We start from the raw sequence: 16434 nt of genomic DNA, 5'->3' as shown, positions 1-16434 counted from the left end.
AAAATGCTGTGAATTTTAAAGCTTTGTATCAGACAAGTCCATTTCAAGATTAATTGAAAAAAGGCCTTTTAAACAGACCAGACTAAGGGTCAGTGATGTAACCTTAATTTGTTAGTATCAAGCAATGAACACTGAAGTCCATTTGTTGGGGATGAGTCTGTATTTGTGTGTTACTTAGATGAGGTGCATTTTATTTTTGTGTCTTTTAGGAAAGGGAAACTGTCAACTACTTACTTTTTCCTTGTCTTGGAAAAATTGTGGAAAAGTGAAAAATGGAAAATTAGAGATTTAACTGCCTTTGAATTTTTTCCTTGCTGTGAAAATGACCTCTTTTCCCTTTTTTGGGGTGGGGTGGGGTGGTGGTTAAAGCTTTGGAGATTTTTGTGTGTTTTGTTTCTTCTTCTTAAAGTCAGATAGAAATCTTTAAGTCTTCAGCTTTTGATGACATGTCATAAATCTGTGTTTGTAGTCTAATTCCATTTTCCCCTTCTGCTGTAGGGAGCAAGAGAGCTGAAGGAGAGCCCGTTTCCCCAAAAGAGGTAAGTACTTTCACGAAACAGGCGTAGTATGCCTGATGCTAGTTGGGTAATAATTCAAATGTTCAGTGATTTTTTTTTTTTCTCCAAAAAAGCTCTCTCCCAGAAATGAGGCTTAACTGTTTGCACTGAGGGAAAGTGAAATTTTGTCTAATTTCACGTAGCTGTATCTCAAATGCATTTGTGTTTCTAATAATACTGCTGGGCTTGCATGTTCCTACGTTTGATAACCTGTTAAAATGTAAAGGTCCCCTTTGCCAAAAAATGTCCTTAATGCACTGGTTAGAGCTGAAAATTCTAAAGTCGGGAATTTCAAAAGTTCAGGTTCCTATGGTGTTTTGTGTTACTTAATATGCTGTTAAATTTGATGGCCTTAGTATATGTGCAAAATGGCTAGGTTAATGTAACTATGGGAACCTTGACTTTGAAATTTGGGACTCTTAAGCATTTATATCCTTAAATTTAATGCTGGATTGGCTTCATGTCTGATATTACATTTTTAGTGTGTGTTGTTTGTATAATTCTAAAAGAGGAAAAAATAAGAGAGAGAGTGAAATGTAGCAGTGTGGGGGCATATAGGCGAACATATTTTTTTCCTAACATCTACTTTAGTATCTACTCTAACAGCTTATAAATCGTCACACTTAATCATTTTTTTGAATGTGTAATTCAAGATCGCAGATTGCACAGGGCAGTCTAGTGACTAAGGATCAAACAAATACTAACCTTATTTGGAGAGCATGTATTATGATAAAAAAATTAAACCAGAGAGCTGGAATAGGATTGTTCCCTAATACAAGGCTACTTAGTTTTGTTTTTGTTTTTTAAATTCTCTCTCTCAAATTTTAATTAATGTAGTGGCTGGAGTAGATATTTGGTTAAGGCTTCTTTTTGATAGTTCACTGTCCTTGAGGTGTCTCTCTTATCTTTTAGGGATTGGGCTTTGATCATGAAAGGGAGGCATTTGAACCAGTTAACCTTGCATTTTACTACCTTTTTATTCTACTTGCCTTTCTTTCATGGAACCTTTTTAAATAAATAATCAAGATCCTATAGCCCTTTTCTTTGAGATGTGATAGAATCACAGAATCTTAGAGAAGGGACCTTAAGGGCTTTCTCTTCCAGCCTTTTACCAGTGTGGCAATTTCTTCTCCTGTATCCCTGACAGATTGTTATTTGGGTACACATTGAATACTACATTTAAAATAATGTAGCTCATTATTTTCTGTAATGTATTCTGAGGAATTCTAGTTCCACAGAAATGAATAAATATTATTGAGGTGGGGTGGGGGTGGGAAAAATGTTCTGTGGTCAAATAATTTGGGAAATGCTGCGTTAAACAAAGTTAAACAGGTTTCTTTACTGCAGGACTTCTCAGAACCTTTAATATGCTAATGTGCATTGTGAATCTCCAAGAGGGGGATATGATATGCAGCATTCTTGAATACTTCTAATGACAGGGAGCCCACTACCTCATAAGGTAACCCATTCCTTTTTTGTACAGCTCTAATCCTTAGCTCTTCCTTAAATTGATCTGAAATCTATCCTCCCATAACTTCCACTTCTATTAAGTACTGATTGGTTATGCCAAGACCACCATACCCTCTTGTGTTACCCTTTGTGTAGTAAATATTTATATGATACTGGCCAGGCTTATCTGGACGATTTTTTGTCATTAAATGGCATTCTAGTAAATGTGGCAGTCAGCTCTAAAATCTCTGCCTCATTGTCACTGTACTGTTATATACTACTCTCCAGACTCCTTCATTCTGAATTTCTGTGAGTTTTTAAATTTACTTGCAATGTTCTTGTTGGGTATAGTTGGGCTGATTTTAGTAGACGTGCTTGATTTCTGTAAAGAAAGGTAGGAAATAGAAGAATGTGTGTGTTAGCTAGGTGTGGGCCCAGGGAGCTGAGGTAGAAACTACATGTCAGAATGAACATTGGTGGTAGAGAGGGATGCAAGAAAATGCAGCAGACCATGATGAAGAGGGTGCTGTCGGGAATCCCTTGACACTGTGTTGCAATGGTATGACCTGTACAGGTATTCCTTTTCTTTTTCAAATAAGGATCTGGCCCCTCCCCCAAAAAACAAAACACAGAGGAAAGATACATATTTTATATTCAAACACATTCAGACATTATCATAAATCTGATTGTGTGTGTGTATGTATAAATCTAATCTGATGGTTAGGAAACACCAGTCTCACTGGCTGAGGTGATTTTTGTCAACAGCTATTAATACCAAGACTTGAGCATAGTAACCTTGCCAGTGTCAGAAGGTAGCCTCTGAAATCAGGATTGCCAAGTTCTTTGTGCAGTAGCATTTTCTGTCGACATGTGGAGTGTCACCAAAGAAATACTGCCATGAAAATAAGAAAACAAACATTATTTGTTTTTTTAATGTTATTTTTATTTAATACATTTACTAGTAAATGTTAGTTTTCAATAAGTGCTACTAAAAAGCTTTATTATTTTTAGCATCTGTGATAATTTTTAGCACTATTAGTTAAAAGTTAAAGATATTATTATATCTCCTAGCAATTTTGTACAAATTGAAACCTGGTATTTTTGTATTTGACATGTGACAAGGACACATAGATCTGTCAAGATTTTCTACTTTTTTATTTTATTTTATTTTTAAGTAATCTGTATACCCAATGTGGGGCTCGAACGTACATCCCCAAGATCAACTCTACCAACTGAGCCAGCCAGGCACCGCTCTACTGCTTTCTTAAAAAAATTAAACCTACTCTAAACAGTATTCTGCATAACATATAGATCAGAAGTGGAGTCTTGGGGTACCTGGCTGTCTCAGTCAGCAGAGCATGAGACTTGATCTCAGGGTCATGAGTTCGAGCCCCACGTTGGATGTGGAGTTTACTTAATTAAAAAACAACAACAACAACAACAACAACAACAACTGGAGTCTTACACCAAGTAAATATTTGGTATAGAGAATACTGAGCTGTCCATCTTTAGGAAATTCAGTCTGGGGGCACAGTGTTTTATGGACTTACTGTTAGTTAAAGAAACTTGGCAGACAACTTGAGTTTTGATGGGAAAAGGGTTTATACCAATTCAGGAGCAGAGCAGTGTTTCTTAGCAGTAAATTCAGAGGTACGTCATTACTGCGTTATTAGAATCGTAATGAAAGATGTGGAGGTTACATATCTCTAAGCACAACTCTACCCAGCAAGATAGTTAGAAGCCCCTTGCTTAGAGAATTTGAAAATAGGGAAGCCTACAGTCTTCTCAGCAATGTACTGTGTTGAGAAGTTTATTAAGAAGTTGGTTTGTATGAATAAAAGAGTTAAGTATGCTAAGAATAGCATAGAACTTTATAACTTTACAAAGGGCTTTTCGTATAACTTCATCTCTTTTAAACCTCATAACAGTTTTATGAGTAGATGATACTATTCCCATTTTTCTGATTTATAAGCAAACAAATTAAAAACCCTAAGGCTGAGAGTGGTTACATAGCAAGTAAATGGAATCCATTTTTTCTTGTTTTGGGGGGATAGTGAGTGTGCTTTCCAGACATCACAGCTGTCTTTTTTAGTGGGATTTGCTTATTATTTTTGTTTTGTTGGTTTGTGGAGTTTCTATTTGTTCATGTTTTTGGTTTTATGTTATTTGAAGGTGAGAAGCCGGTAGGTGTCCCAGTAGTTTGACATGTACAGTTCTGAAGATAACAAATGTTGGTATTTTGTGCTAGGCAATTGCCTTGTCTGATGGCAGCATTTAGAACTGCTGGGTGGTAAAAGGCATTGTACCTCAGTAAAGTGTGTCTATTACTTCTTTGTGAGTCTGTTTATATTTACCTTGTAGCAACTGATTTGTTAGTTGTAACTTACTGGAATTGGTCAAAATATGATAAATCATCTTTTTACAAATTTAGCAAATAAAACCTTTTTTATGATGCTGTAAACTGCCCCCAAATAGTCGTCATATGACAGCTGCATAAGTTGTCTAAACCCCCAAAATATTTTTTAAAAGGATTCAGCATGTGCTTGCCTTGTTTTTATAAGCTATAAATATATGTATATAGCGTGTTCCTTAGGTAGAAACCAATCTCTTAAAACTGCTATCCAGAAAGAGTACTTTTTGAAGTAGGATGTAAAAGGAGTCTTCTAATCCTTCATAAGTTTTTCTATAACAAGTCACTAACTTTTTTAACCCTTCAGTTTTATTTTGAAATAAAATGAATAATTGGCATTTAGTCATTGCCAAATAAAATTTTGTGCCTTTCTGTGTCTCTAATAAGCAGACAACAATCTGATGAAGGAATAAAAGCTGTCAGTTCCTCATTAACTTGAGTTACAGGCTTCTTATCTTGCGAGGCACTCTTTGACATTTAGAGCCTCCAGGTTAAATCCTCGTTTTACCTTTTCTTTTCCTGAACATTTTGTTTCATGAGTATCACATTTTCTGAGGCTTTAGCCATCCTCAGTTAATTTTTTTTAATTAAAAAATAAGTGCATATTTTCTGTGGAAAAATGTCGAAACATCAATACTCCGAAAAATTGAGTCAGTAACCTTTAGTGCTACCACCCAGAGATAACCAGTAACAAATTATGAAAGTGCCACCTGACCCAAGCTCTAGACAGCCCGAAGTATTCTTATTTCTACAGATCTTTGTCAGTTTGATAGACAAAACTTATCTTCTTAAAATTTACATTTCTATGACTATTGAAGATGGATGTTTTTCATGTTTTGGTCATTCTTACTTTTCTGTAAGTTGCTTTTTCATATTTTTAAAATTTGTGAGCACTCTAGTGTATAAATTATGTTAACCCTTTGTTGTGTATGTTGTAAGTTCTGTATTGTAAGTTCTCCATGTTTTTAACCTGCTCTTTGTTTCCAGAGTTTATGTGTTGGGTTGAACTATGATGTTCTATGTTACTACCAGTAAAACCAAACATGGCTTTTATTGTTGAAAATACCCCTTTAACTTCAAGGTGATTCTTAATTTGACAGAAATTATAAGGAATCATTTTGCACATGTTTTCTGATAGAACCTTGCAAAAATTAAAACTAATTCAACAAACTCAAGTTGAACTCTAAGTTACAAATTCGAATAGGAAGATTATTTTAGTATTTAAAATTAAAGGGGGGAGTGGCTGGCTGGCTCATTTGGTGGAGTGTGTGACCCTTGATCTCAGGGTTGTAAGATCGAACTGCCTGTTGGGTATAGAGATTACTTAAAAACAAAATTCTTACAAAAAAGTAAAATTAAAATGATACTATAGTTTTAACAGTTGCTTTTGTATATAAACTTACATGATAACAAAAACTTCAGTCTTAGTAACTTCATGACTCTGATATTTAGTTATTTATTACAGTTCCATAGATTTTCTAAGATAATAAGTAGCTAAAAAACTGCTTTTGTAGTTTGTTTATAAAAATATTTCTCCTTTTCCAAATGGTCTCCCCTAAACATATTGCCTTTTTTGCTTGATAGTATCATTGTATAGTAATCCTTTCCTAGCCTCCATAAATGTTAAGTTTGAAGGAATTTTATATTTTTGAAATTTATTATTTTTTAAGTTAGAATGTTTTGGTTTTGCATAACATAATATATAAATCCTAAGGGAGAGATTGCCAGTGATGTTTTAAGTGTAGCAAGTTTAAGCAAATTTAATGAAAAGTAATATTCATAGGAATATATTCTATAGTTAATGATTCCATTATAACTGTTAAAATAAGGTTTTAAAGAAGTTTTAAGAAAACTTAGGTTGAATATGAACTTGATCCATGGATAAATAATTTTTGGAAAGTGTAAAGATTATAAATCTCATTGAATTGGTTTAAGTAGTAGTGGTTCTTTCAGATTCCTGATTGTTCCCTTCCTCAGTTTGCAAGAATGCTGAAAAGCTGCTCTAGCTACAGGTTTTGTAGATATAAAGAGGAGAGGGAAAGAAGTAAAGTTTAAATTTATTTTGGCAGAAGCAAACTTTTGCTTTGGGAGGTTACCTCACATCATGTCTAAGGCCACATTCAAGAAAAAAGAAAAAATATTAAAAGAGAAATTAGCCATTGAGTTCATTTCAGTTGTAGTGATGAGCAGAATAGAATAGGAAGGCTCACATTCACAAGTGTAGACTTTTGACATTATTTCCACTTGCAGTTATACACACAACCAGAAGAGATGCGCTGGCAGGCTTGAAGAAGATGGTGTTTATTGTCAAGCTGGAAATGTCTGATCCGTTGCTAGACCACCCCCTCTATTATACACGAGAGGGTTATTTTTTAACATGCCTGTCGTAACTTTATGCAAAGCAGAGTTAGATTGCATTGTATCTGTGTGAAGTATTAATTTGTTAAATGCAGACCTTTAAGTGATACTAGAATTTTCCTGTTTTGAGTTTTATTTTTAAAATAGAGTAAGAGTCCATCCAGATGAAAGTACTCTGGTCTTCTTTAACCTCTGAGAGACCCTGAACTTTCCAGTTCACTCTGTGTGATGTTTAAAAATGTATGACCCTGTTGTTATGTGTCTCTAGGGACATTGTGTCCTGGATGGTTGTAGTCTTGCCCTCTAGATTCCCAGCTCATCTAAAGGAGAAGTGGTCTTGTTCAGCTCTTATCCTCAGAATGTAGTATGTACCACCACGATGCTGGCATGTAAGCGTGCTTAGATGTTTTCATGACTAGATTAAACATGTTTCCCCCCCATTTCTTACTTACTTGAAGTGTTCTGTGCAGGAATGTTCAATGAATAAAACCCAGAAAGTTTGGGTACTAATTCAGTACAAAGCTGTTCATTTTGGAAAGAAACCTGTTTGGGAAATTTCTTGCTCTGCGTTAGAGCATCAAATAATTTCCAACTAATGTAATTTCTTTTATTTAACATGAATATTTCCTTTATGATCCAAAACACTTTATGATCTCCACAGCTGCCGTGAGAAGAGGAGTTTGTTATTTTAAACGGAGGCTGAAGAAACTATAGAATTAGCAGACATAAGAGAAAGTGGAGAAGGTGGAGGATGGAGTTGCAGACTCTACAGGAGGCTCTTAAAGTGGAAATTCAGGTTCACCAGGTATGTTCCATTATTGGCTTCTCCGTGTTGTGTTATTAAGTAATGGCTAAGATTAGTAAACTGTCCTGTCTCTGAATTTCAGTGTACTTTTCAGTCGTCTTCCGGATAGTTGTCCAAGAGTCATGTCATTTGCCTTTTACTGCTACGTAGCAAACTCACTGACAATACTTTTAAAAACTTTAATAAAATATTCCTGACTTCCTTTCCAGAGAAAAGAATGGAAAATATTTTTTTCATATACTAAAGGTGTTAAAAAAAATACCCAAACTCTTTTTTTCCTTTTTTTTTGATTCATCTGAAGAACTTTGTTCATGTGACTTGTATATTTTAAGTAATGAGACATGTTTAAGTTGACTACCATTTATACTGAAGTTTTTACACATAACTCAGCTTTATGCCTTGATTCCAGTCTTTAAAGAAAACATCATTGCCAGAGCACCTGAGCGGCTCAGTCAGTTAAGCCTCTGACTCATGATTTCGGCTTAGGTCATGATCTCAGGGTCACGAGATCTAGCCTGTTTTATGCTCCATGGTCAGCACAGAGTCTGCTTGGGATGCTCCCTCTCCCTCTTCTTCTGCCCCTTTCCCCACTTGCACTCTCTCTCAAGTAAATAAATCTAAAAAAATAAAAGAAAACGTCACTGCCTTCACAGATGTTTAAATTTCAAATATCACAATTCTTAAAATTTACCTCAGGTGCATGGGCTTAAACAAGCCTTAAAATATATGAATAAAATATGTTAATAGTTGTTTATATAATAATATCAATAAAATAATATTAAATATGTGTAATATATTTTATATGTATAATACATCTTATTTAATATAACTCTAATCCAGAAATGAAGCTATCCTTAAATAACTGCAACATTAACATTTATCATAAACAGAATATCACTGTTTCTCTCCCCTTTCTAGACATTAGCTGGATGTGGTCCCAGGTTCAAGATAAACACGTACACACATAAAATCAAAAGTGATAAATGATGATGAATTGACTACTTTTGAATGTTTGGGGTGTAGAAATAGAAAGGAGGAGGGAACAAGTTTCCCTTGTTTTATCTGAATAGTTTAAAGTTAATTTCTGAAATTGTTAGAAGCACCCCTTGGGCTTTTGATAACTACTAAATTTGCAAGTTGCTTGGAATTAGGGTGGATGAGAGCTTACAGGAAAGCTTCAAAGGCGTACACACACACTTTTAAATGTCTGTGGATTCAGAAATCCTTGCTTCTGCTTTGGATCTTTTAAACTCTTGCTCAGCAGTAGCCTTACAGTTTGCTGTGTACAGGTGGGCTTCTCTATGTGAAGTGTGTTTTGTTTTATGGTAATTTTAAGAAATTTAGTATATAATAAGTTATGCACATTTTATTTTATTTGGCCTTGCTTCTGTTACTAATTGAGGAGAATAAAAATCTGTTTATAAAATCAAGCTTGTCTTTTTCCCAGATGTAAGTATTTTAACCTAGAGTTGTGTTGAATACTTAATTTGGCTGAATGGCAAATGACAACAGTTAAATTCATAATTTGTTCAGAACTGACATCATCATAGAAGGAATTTCTGGAGAACAATAACCAATCTGAAATTTGTATGGATCAAAGATATTTAATGAAGTTATACGTGATGTTAGGAGATAGTCTTCCTCTCAAGAAATTTGGAGATGGCAGCATTGACATTCTGCTTTTAGTTCATCCTCACAAGATATGAACAAGTCCCAAATAAGACTTTCTTGAAAGACTCATCTCCTAAATTGAACTAAATTACTAAAAATGAGAATTTTTTTTTTTTTTTTTTAAGAAAGGGAGAGAGGGCGGTGGAGGAGGGGGAGAGGAAGAGAGAGAGTCCCAAGCAGGCTCCACATCTAGGGTGGAGCCCAACATGGGACTTTATTTCATAACCCTGAAATCATGACCTGAGATGAAATTAAGAATTTAATGCCTAACCAATGGAACCACCTAGGCATCCCTAAAAATGAGAATTCCTTTTTTTTTTAAATTTTGTTTTATTATTTGTCACAGAGAGAGCATGCACTCGAGAGACAGCTAACGCCGAAGCAGGAAGAGCGGCAGGCAGAGGGAGAAGCAGGCTCCCCACTGAGCAAGGAGCCCAATATGGGACTCGATCCCAGGACCCTGGGGTCATGACCTGAGTTGAAGGCAGTTGCTTAACTGACTGAGCCACCCAGACATCCCCAAAATGAGAATTCTTAAATATTATTTTGCTTCTTTATTTTTAATTCAAGCATACCAATTTTATGAAAATTATAATTAAAAAAATTTAATATTTATTCCTTTTTAAAATCTTTTTTTTTTTTTTTTAAGATTTTATTTATTTATTTGACAGAGATAGAGACAGCCAGAGAGAGAGGGAACACAAGCAGAGGGAGTGGGAGAGGAAGAAGCAGGCTCACAGCAGAGGAGCCCGATGTGGGGCTCGATCCCATAACGCCGGGATCACGCCCTGAGCCGAAGGCAGACGCTTAACCGCTGTGCCACCCAGGCGCCCCTATTCCTTTTTAAAATCTAATTTAATTTTAAAATTACATTTATTGACTCAAAAGAGATATAATGTTCTTCTGAAAGTTATCCCAGTCTCTTAATATTTACATTGTTTATTTCCTAGTATATTTAACTATTTTTTAGGACAAATCAGGAGCTTTTATATTCATCCTGAATTATTACACATTTTGTTTGTGCAATAATAATCACTTATTTATATGTTGATTGACAATACTTCAACTTATATACTTACAGAACATATATTTGCACTGTAATTACATTTAGAATACTTTCCTATTTGGGGAAAAATACTGAGTATTAGTAGTAAATACAAGTGACGTGCCTTGTTTGTAAATCTGATGTTGTTATTCTGGTTGGATATATGGTAACCTACACGATCACTGATCATGACAGGTTCAGGAATGCCAGAAATGACATCAAAGTGTAGGCACTGGCTGTTAGGCCGAGGCCAAAGCCAGATCATACATTTGACTAAATACTGGAGCAAAAGCTTCCCCTTTGCATTTCCAGTTAGGGATGGAATTAGGGCTGAAATTGAGCTTAAGGGATAGATGCATGTTAGGAAAGTATTGCTGTGGTAGAAGTGGATTTCTGTTCTTTATGGATAGGGAGATGGCTGAGAAAGTTGCAATGTACATATGGGTTGATGTTGAGTGAATGTTAAATAATAATGGCCTGTGGTGGGTATCTCATCTTTTTTGAGAAATTGCCTTTTTAATTACTCTTACATAGGTTTGATGGAAACCACATTTAAACTTTTGGAGTATTAACATGGAACAGAGGATAGTATAAAGCACAGGTTAGCGAACTTTTTCTGTGAAGATGGTAAAATGTTTTATACTTTGTGAGACGTTCATGGTCTTTGTCACTACTACTCTGCTGTATAGACAAAGCAGCCATAGATAATATATAAATGAATGGGTGTGGCTGTGTCCCAATAAAACTTTATTTATAAAAACAGGCTGTAGGCTGGATTTGTCTGTGGACTGTAGTTTATGCCAACCCTCAGCATAAAGTATATCCTCATAAAAAATTGCTGCATTCTTGCAAAATAAAGTAGCTTCATTTTGATAACACAGTGTCAGCTTAAAGTCACTAGGGATTTGGATGCTCTAGTTAAGTTGCCTAGCTTCTCTCGTCCTGCCTCTGATTGTCTAAGATGCAGCTTCACTACTCTTAGATAGAAAAGTTGGTTTATTTATTTCCTCCAGGAGTGGAGGCTTAGTGTGGTTATCAGTTTTTAAGTTCCAGTGTCATGAGAGAAAACCTTTTTTGGCTTTAAAAAGGCAACTTTAGGGGCCCTGGTTGGCTCAGTCGGTTAAGCATCTGCGTTTGGCTCAGGTCATGATCTTGGGATCTTGGGATGGAGCCCCTCTGCCCCTCCCCCCTGCTTATGCACACACTCTCTTTCAAACAAAGATCTTTAAAAAAAAATAAAAAGGCAACTTTAATGTAGCAGCCAGCTCTCTAGTAACTAAATTAAAAAAGAAAACCAAGGACTTTTTTCACTGAAAAAAGAGGCTAGCCTTTAGGCTGCACTGGTAAAAAATATATATGTATAAAGTTGTGTTTTAGTTTCACTGAGCTCTTGGAAAGTGTGTTATTACTGTTTTGTAAATTAAAGCTAGGATATAGAAGAGTTACTGTTGTCACACGTGAAGTAGAATATAGTAATGCATACCTTGTGTGTATGGAGATTACATGGTTGGCATCCTCAGCTATCCAGAATGCTTCTTAACACCTGAAGTAAGGCTCTTGACCAAATACGATAAATGTCAGAAGTCATTCACCGAAGAGTGTACATTTTATTCAAGGGGCATTTCTTAAGCTATTACAACCTATTTGCTCATCTTAGAATTAGTTCACTGTGCATATCACACAGCAGATCAGAAGCCGCATATTTGAGTTGGGGTTCAGGGGCTGTTGGAGGAGATGTAATAATAGTAACAAGATTTGCTAGCTAACTCCTTGGCATTTAAGAAGTAGATTGAAAAACTAAAATGCAGACACAAGAACTCTTTAAATCATAGCAGTTTGGGTGCTTTATTATAAGGACCTATTGTGCTGTTTATAGAATAGTATATTAATTGGTGTAATCATGCCTCTTAAGTATCAATCAAAGCTGACTTTTTTTCTGTTTAAGAAGGCAGATAAGTATACGTTTTAGAAATATTTTATGACTAAAACATTTGAAAGTACCTTGAAGAGAGGGACAGATTTTTTAGTTACATGAAAAATTCACTTGGGGAACAGCTTATTCCCGGGTACTTTTAGGAATCAACTTTCTGATATTTTTTTATCCTTCAAATTTTTCTGTCCTGGTTATTGTTATCTTTGGGCAGGGATGCTTTTCGAAGTTGGGTTAAGTCAGAAGACGCCCATTTTTCTTTCTTTTTCATTTATTTGGACTTCTGCTTTCTTGAGTAAAGGTCTTTCTTATTAAGTATTCTGGTAGCACTCTCCTTCCCAGAGGAACACAGGTAGGCAGAGTTTGTGTTTTTGTTCCTTCATTTCCCTACTCTCAAATACGGAGCATCCCTGTTCCACTGAGTACACCCCCCGCAGAGAAGACGGTGGCAAAGTCGGTAGCTGACACTAGCCTCCTTTTGTGGTAAGAACCAAACCAACAGACTTGCCAAATCTGTACTTTGCTGTATACAAACAGGCCTGTTTTGTTATGGGACCAGCTTCCTTCCAGGCCTTTTGGGTCTCTAAACAATGACAACATTTTAAAGGGATGTTCGGCTTTTGGAGAATCCAGCTTGTTTAAATTGCTTTTTAAAAGCCCCCATCCCCCGCCCCATCTCCAGATTTGTCAAAAAGCAGGAGCTTTTCGTTTCAAACATTAAGCGGTACTTTGATTTATTTATATATATGTGTGTGTGTATACACACAGGTATATATGTATGTATATGTATATATTAGGAAGAGTGTCTCATTAACCTTTTATATGGATCATAGAAGCTTTTGGTCTATTCTGATTGTGTGTTGCTCATTTTTTTGGGTGAACTTAAAACTTTAGATTTTTGGGGCCAAGTCTGATTAGCCTAGTGGGTTAATATTTAAGACTGATGACTCTTTTTCCCTCTTTATTACCAGAAACTGGTTGCTCAAATGAAGCAGGATCCACAGGTAAAATACTACTTTTATTCATTTAATTTTTAATTTAAATTAATTTAAAATAACTGTAAGATACTAAAATATAGACCAGGACTTAAGTTTTAGAAACTATCTCATCTCTTAGCATATTTGGTCTTCATGTTATAAGGGTTTGGAAAAATCCAGTCGTTCTATTATAGCGTAGCTATCATTTTATTTTTGTTTCTGTTATTTTACTTTTATGTTCATTTCTTTGATTGTTTTGGGGGGAAAGTTGAGTTAATAGTCTTCATATGGCTTAAATTTCATTTAAGCCTACTTATTCAGAATCAGTTTTTGAGGCTTTCTTTATTCTCCAAATTATTGTATATGGCCCAGGACATATACATAGCAGATTATGTCCTTACCTTCTCATAGCTTATATAGTACAGGTATAGTACAGAACATTTAAATACTTAATTCCACTATGATTAAATAATTTCAGAATAATTTTTAAAGAACTTTTAAAAAAATTTATCTTTGAAAGAGCTCTTAAAGGGGGTTTAAAAGTACCTTGTATAATAATCCAGCAGATGTTGCCTTCTCTTTAAATTCTCATAGAGTTTTTGACTTAGGCATTTTCTTCTCTATTCCTGAAGAGAAATCTTCCTAAAAAGTTATCTTGTCTTTGATGATTACATTTATTGTTCAGGTAGTGTCTCTTTTGTAGCCATTAGATAGTGGGTCACAAGTTTGGAGAGTATTTATCAGACTTTCAGGATTTGTTTACCATAAATCTGTTCACAGAACACTTAGACCCATTATATTTGTATAAGTATATATATGTTTGTGTGTGTGTGTGCGTGTGTATATATGTAGTTGTTAAACATACACATGCTTCATGGTAAAGTTGAGAAAATAAATTCTTGGATTAAAGAATGGTACTGAAGCAGATTGATTCTTTGGAAGTGGGAAATATATTCATTTCTCCAAAAACTTAGCACCCAGTGGCCTAACTAGTGTGTGTTAACACAATCCATTGATTCTGAGGGTTGGCATTGATGGCCCACACTAAAGTCCTGTTTGACAGTCTTACTTCTTTGAGAAGCTTTTCCATTTTAATTTATTTTTTAAAGTATATTAAAATTTAAATTAGATTTAGGAAACCAAGAGGCAGTAGACTTTAGATTAATAGTCTCTTTTATATTTAATATGGTAACCTACATTGTCAGCAACTGAAATATTATTAGAAAATTTTAGCATTTCTAATAGAGCTGGTGGTCATGTAACAGTGCAGTCTTAACTCAAAAGAATCTGAGGGGGCAGTAAGTTGTTGGACAATCTTGTGAGTGATCTCATTAGTGAAGCCTTATATCAATATATCAAATATACTTATAAAAAAAGACAGTGTAGGGTAAAGTCGAGGGGGAGGATCTGTGCCCCAACCCTGGCAGAAGACCAAGCAGGGTGAATCAAAAGAAATGCGTGTGAAACAATGAAGAAAAAGTAGTCTTTTATTGGAGTGGTGTTCAGTCTGTTAGTAGGCTGTCCTGCTACATTAACCACTTGAAAATTTTAATTTTGGATTTTTTTCCCCACTTGAGTAAAAAGCAAGCACGCTCAGTGTATCTCATCTGAAATAGTATTCTTTTTTGATTCCTAGAATTTTAGAACTGAGAAAATACCCTGGTAGTCAGTGTGTTAATTTGAATGATGTAGTGTTAAGGCAGTTGCAGCACTGACAGCTTTTCAAATCTAGGCTAAAATAACAAATGTACTCTACTAAATAAGGGAGAGGGCAAGTAGAGAAAAAACTCTTATCTTTATTGATAATGCCATTAAGCATGCCGTGTATGCATACTTATAACTCCATTTTCCTGCTTTTGTCTGATTAGTGGAGCTTTAGGTTTTTCGTCAACTGATACTTTCTATAAAGAATAACAATATTTCAATAGAAAGGAGTACTATTACAGTACAAGATGCTAAAATATAAAACTTGTAATTTGAAACAATTGCAAAGGAACTGCCCCATTCCAGTGTTAAGAGCTACATTTAGGATCTGTGCATTAGGTGGTGATAATATGACTACAGTTTAATGCATGACAGATTTGATTGGCTAAATGCTTAAGATTGCTTCATCATTTGTGATACAGTATGCATAAAGTCTTCTTGCTACTATTCTGTTAACAAATGAAATATCTTTCTCACAGATATTTTTTCTTTCCAATCAGAATGCTGATTTAAAGAAACAGCTTCATGAACTCCAAGCCAAAATCACAGCTTTGAGTGAGAAACAGGTAGGGGAAAAGGGGGGGGTGCATATTTTTAACATTGTGTTCTAAAGATATGTCTGCTCGAGGCTTCTAGGAGAACTGCTATTTTTCCTCATGTGTGAAAATAAGTGTGGGCAGCCAGACTCAGTTTTAATTTTGTTTGAGCTCTGTTTATCTATTTTTATTTTGGTTGAAATCAGTGTCTAGAGTATCCCATGGGTATATGTTACTGGCAAATACCTAAAAGCAATGTGGCAGGCTGCTGTTAACTGTGTTAATTAAACTCTAGTTTACCCATAGGGGAAAGAGGTAAAGAAAGTTAGTGGGAGTATGTGATAGAGAATCTTGTCGTTGCTGGATGTGTCTTGTTAACCTGTTTTAAAGGCTTGAGATGACATTTAACTTACCGTGGAGAAAATGGTTGTAAATCAATTGCTGTAAATGTAGGTCTCCCATTCTGATTATTGTCATACCTTTATGTTATTCTTTATTAGATAGTGACCTATTATATGAAAAAACTTTGGGGGAAACTTGTTAGATTTATTTATATAGAGCAAGAGAAGAGCATCTTACTTTTTTTCCCAAGGACATCTGGAAAGTATTCTTTGGAATTTCTTGTATAATGACCTCTACTTCACCAATTCACGCAGCTCCTGCCACCAGGTGGAGCGTGACAATTGATAGAGCTCTAAGTAAATGTCTGTGGTAATCTGACAAAGCATTTGTTTCCTTGTTCCCTCCCCACCACTCTCCCTCTGGTTAAAAGGAGCAGTTTTCTATCTTGGTGTAGGTGAACGTGTGAACCAAAAGCATAAGGTAATTTGCAATTGGTAGTTCCTGCTAGTGACATCTTATTGAAGATTTTTGACTAAATAGTTCTCAGTAATTGATTTTCATGTGTTTTTTTTTTAAAAAACTTTTATTTAGTGAAATAATAGTAATGAGAGTAATTTATCTCTGAAAATTTCTGATTGTGTTTGTATTGT

The 16434-nt window shown here is 35.1% G+C and overlaps 1 protein-coding gene across 1 annotated transcript in view; it reads left to right on the top strand.

The window, feature by feature from the left end:
- PHF21A (PHD finger protein 21A) overlaps window positions 1-16434 on the top strand; it is a 187981-nt gene that overhangs the window by 26311 nt on the left and 145236 nt on the right. The window contains exons 3-7 of the mRNA XM_034644695.1: window positions 499-539; window positions 1905-2016; window positions 7436-7579; window positions 13197-13229; window positions 15407-15472. Of these exons, the coding sequence (XP_034500586.1) occupies window positions 7526-7579; window positions 13197-13229; window positions 15407-15472 (153 nt within the window). The 5' untranslated portion in view covers window positions 499-539; window positions 1905-2016; window positions 7436-7525. The remainder of the gene's footprint in view (window positions 1-498; window positions 540-1904; window positions 2017-7435; window positions 7580-13196; window positions 13230-15406; window positions 15473-16434) is intronic.

This window comes from Ailuropoda melanoleuca, chromosome 16 (assembly GCF_002007445.2).
Source record: "Ailuropoda melanoleuca isolate Jingjing chromosome 16, ASM200744v2, whole genome shotgun sequence".
In the NCBI taxonomy this organism is placed as follows: Eukaryota; Metazoa; Chordata; class Mammalia; order Carnivora; family Ursidae; genus Ailuropoda; species Ailuropoda melanoleuca.
The sequence above is the reverse complement of the archived record's forward strand: the minus strand, read 5'-3'. Positions and strand labels throughout refer to the sequence as shown.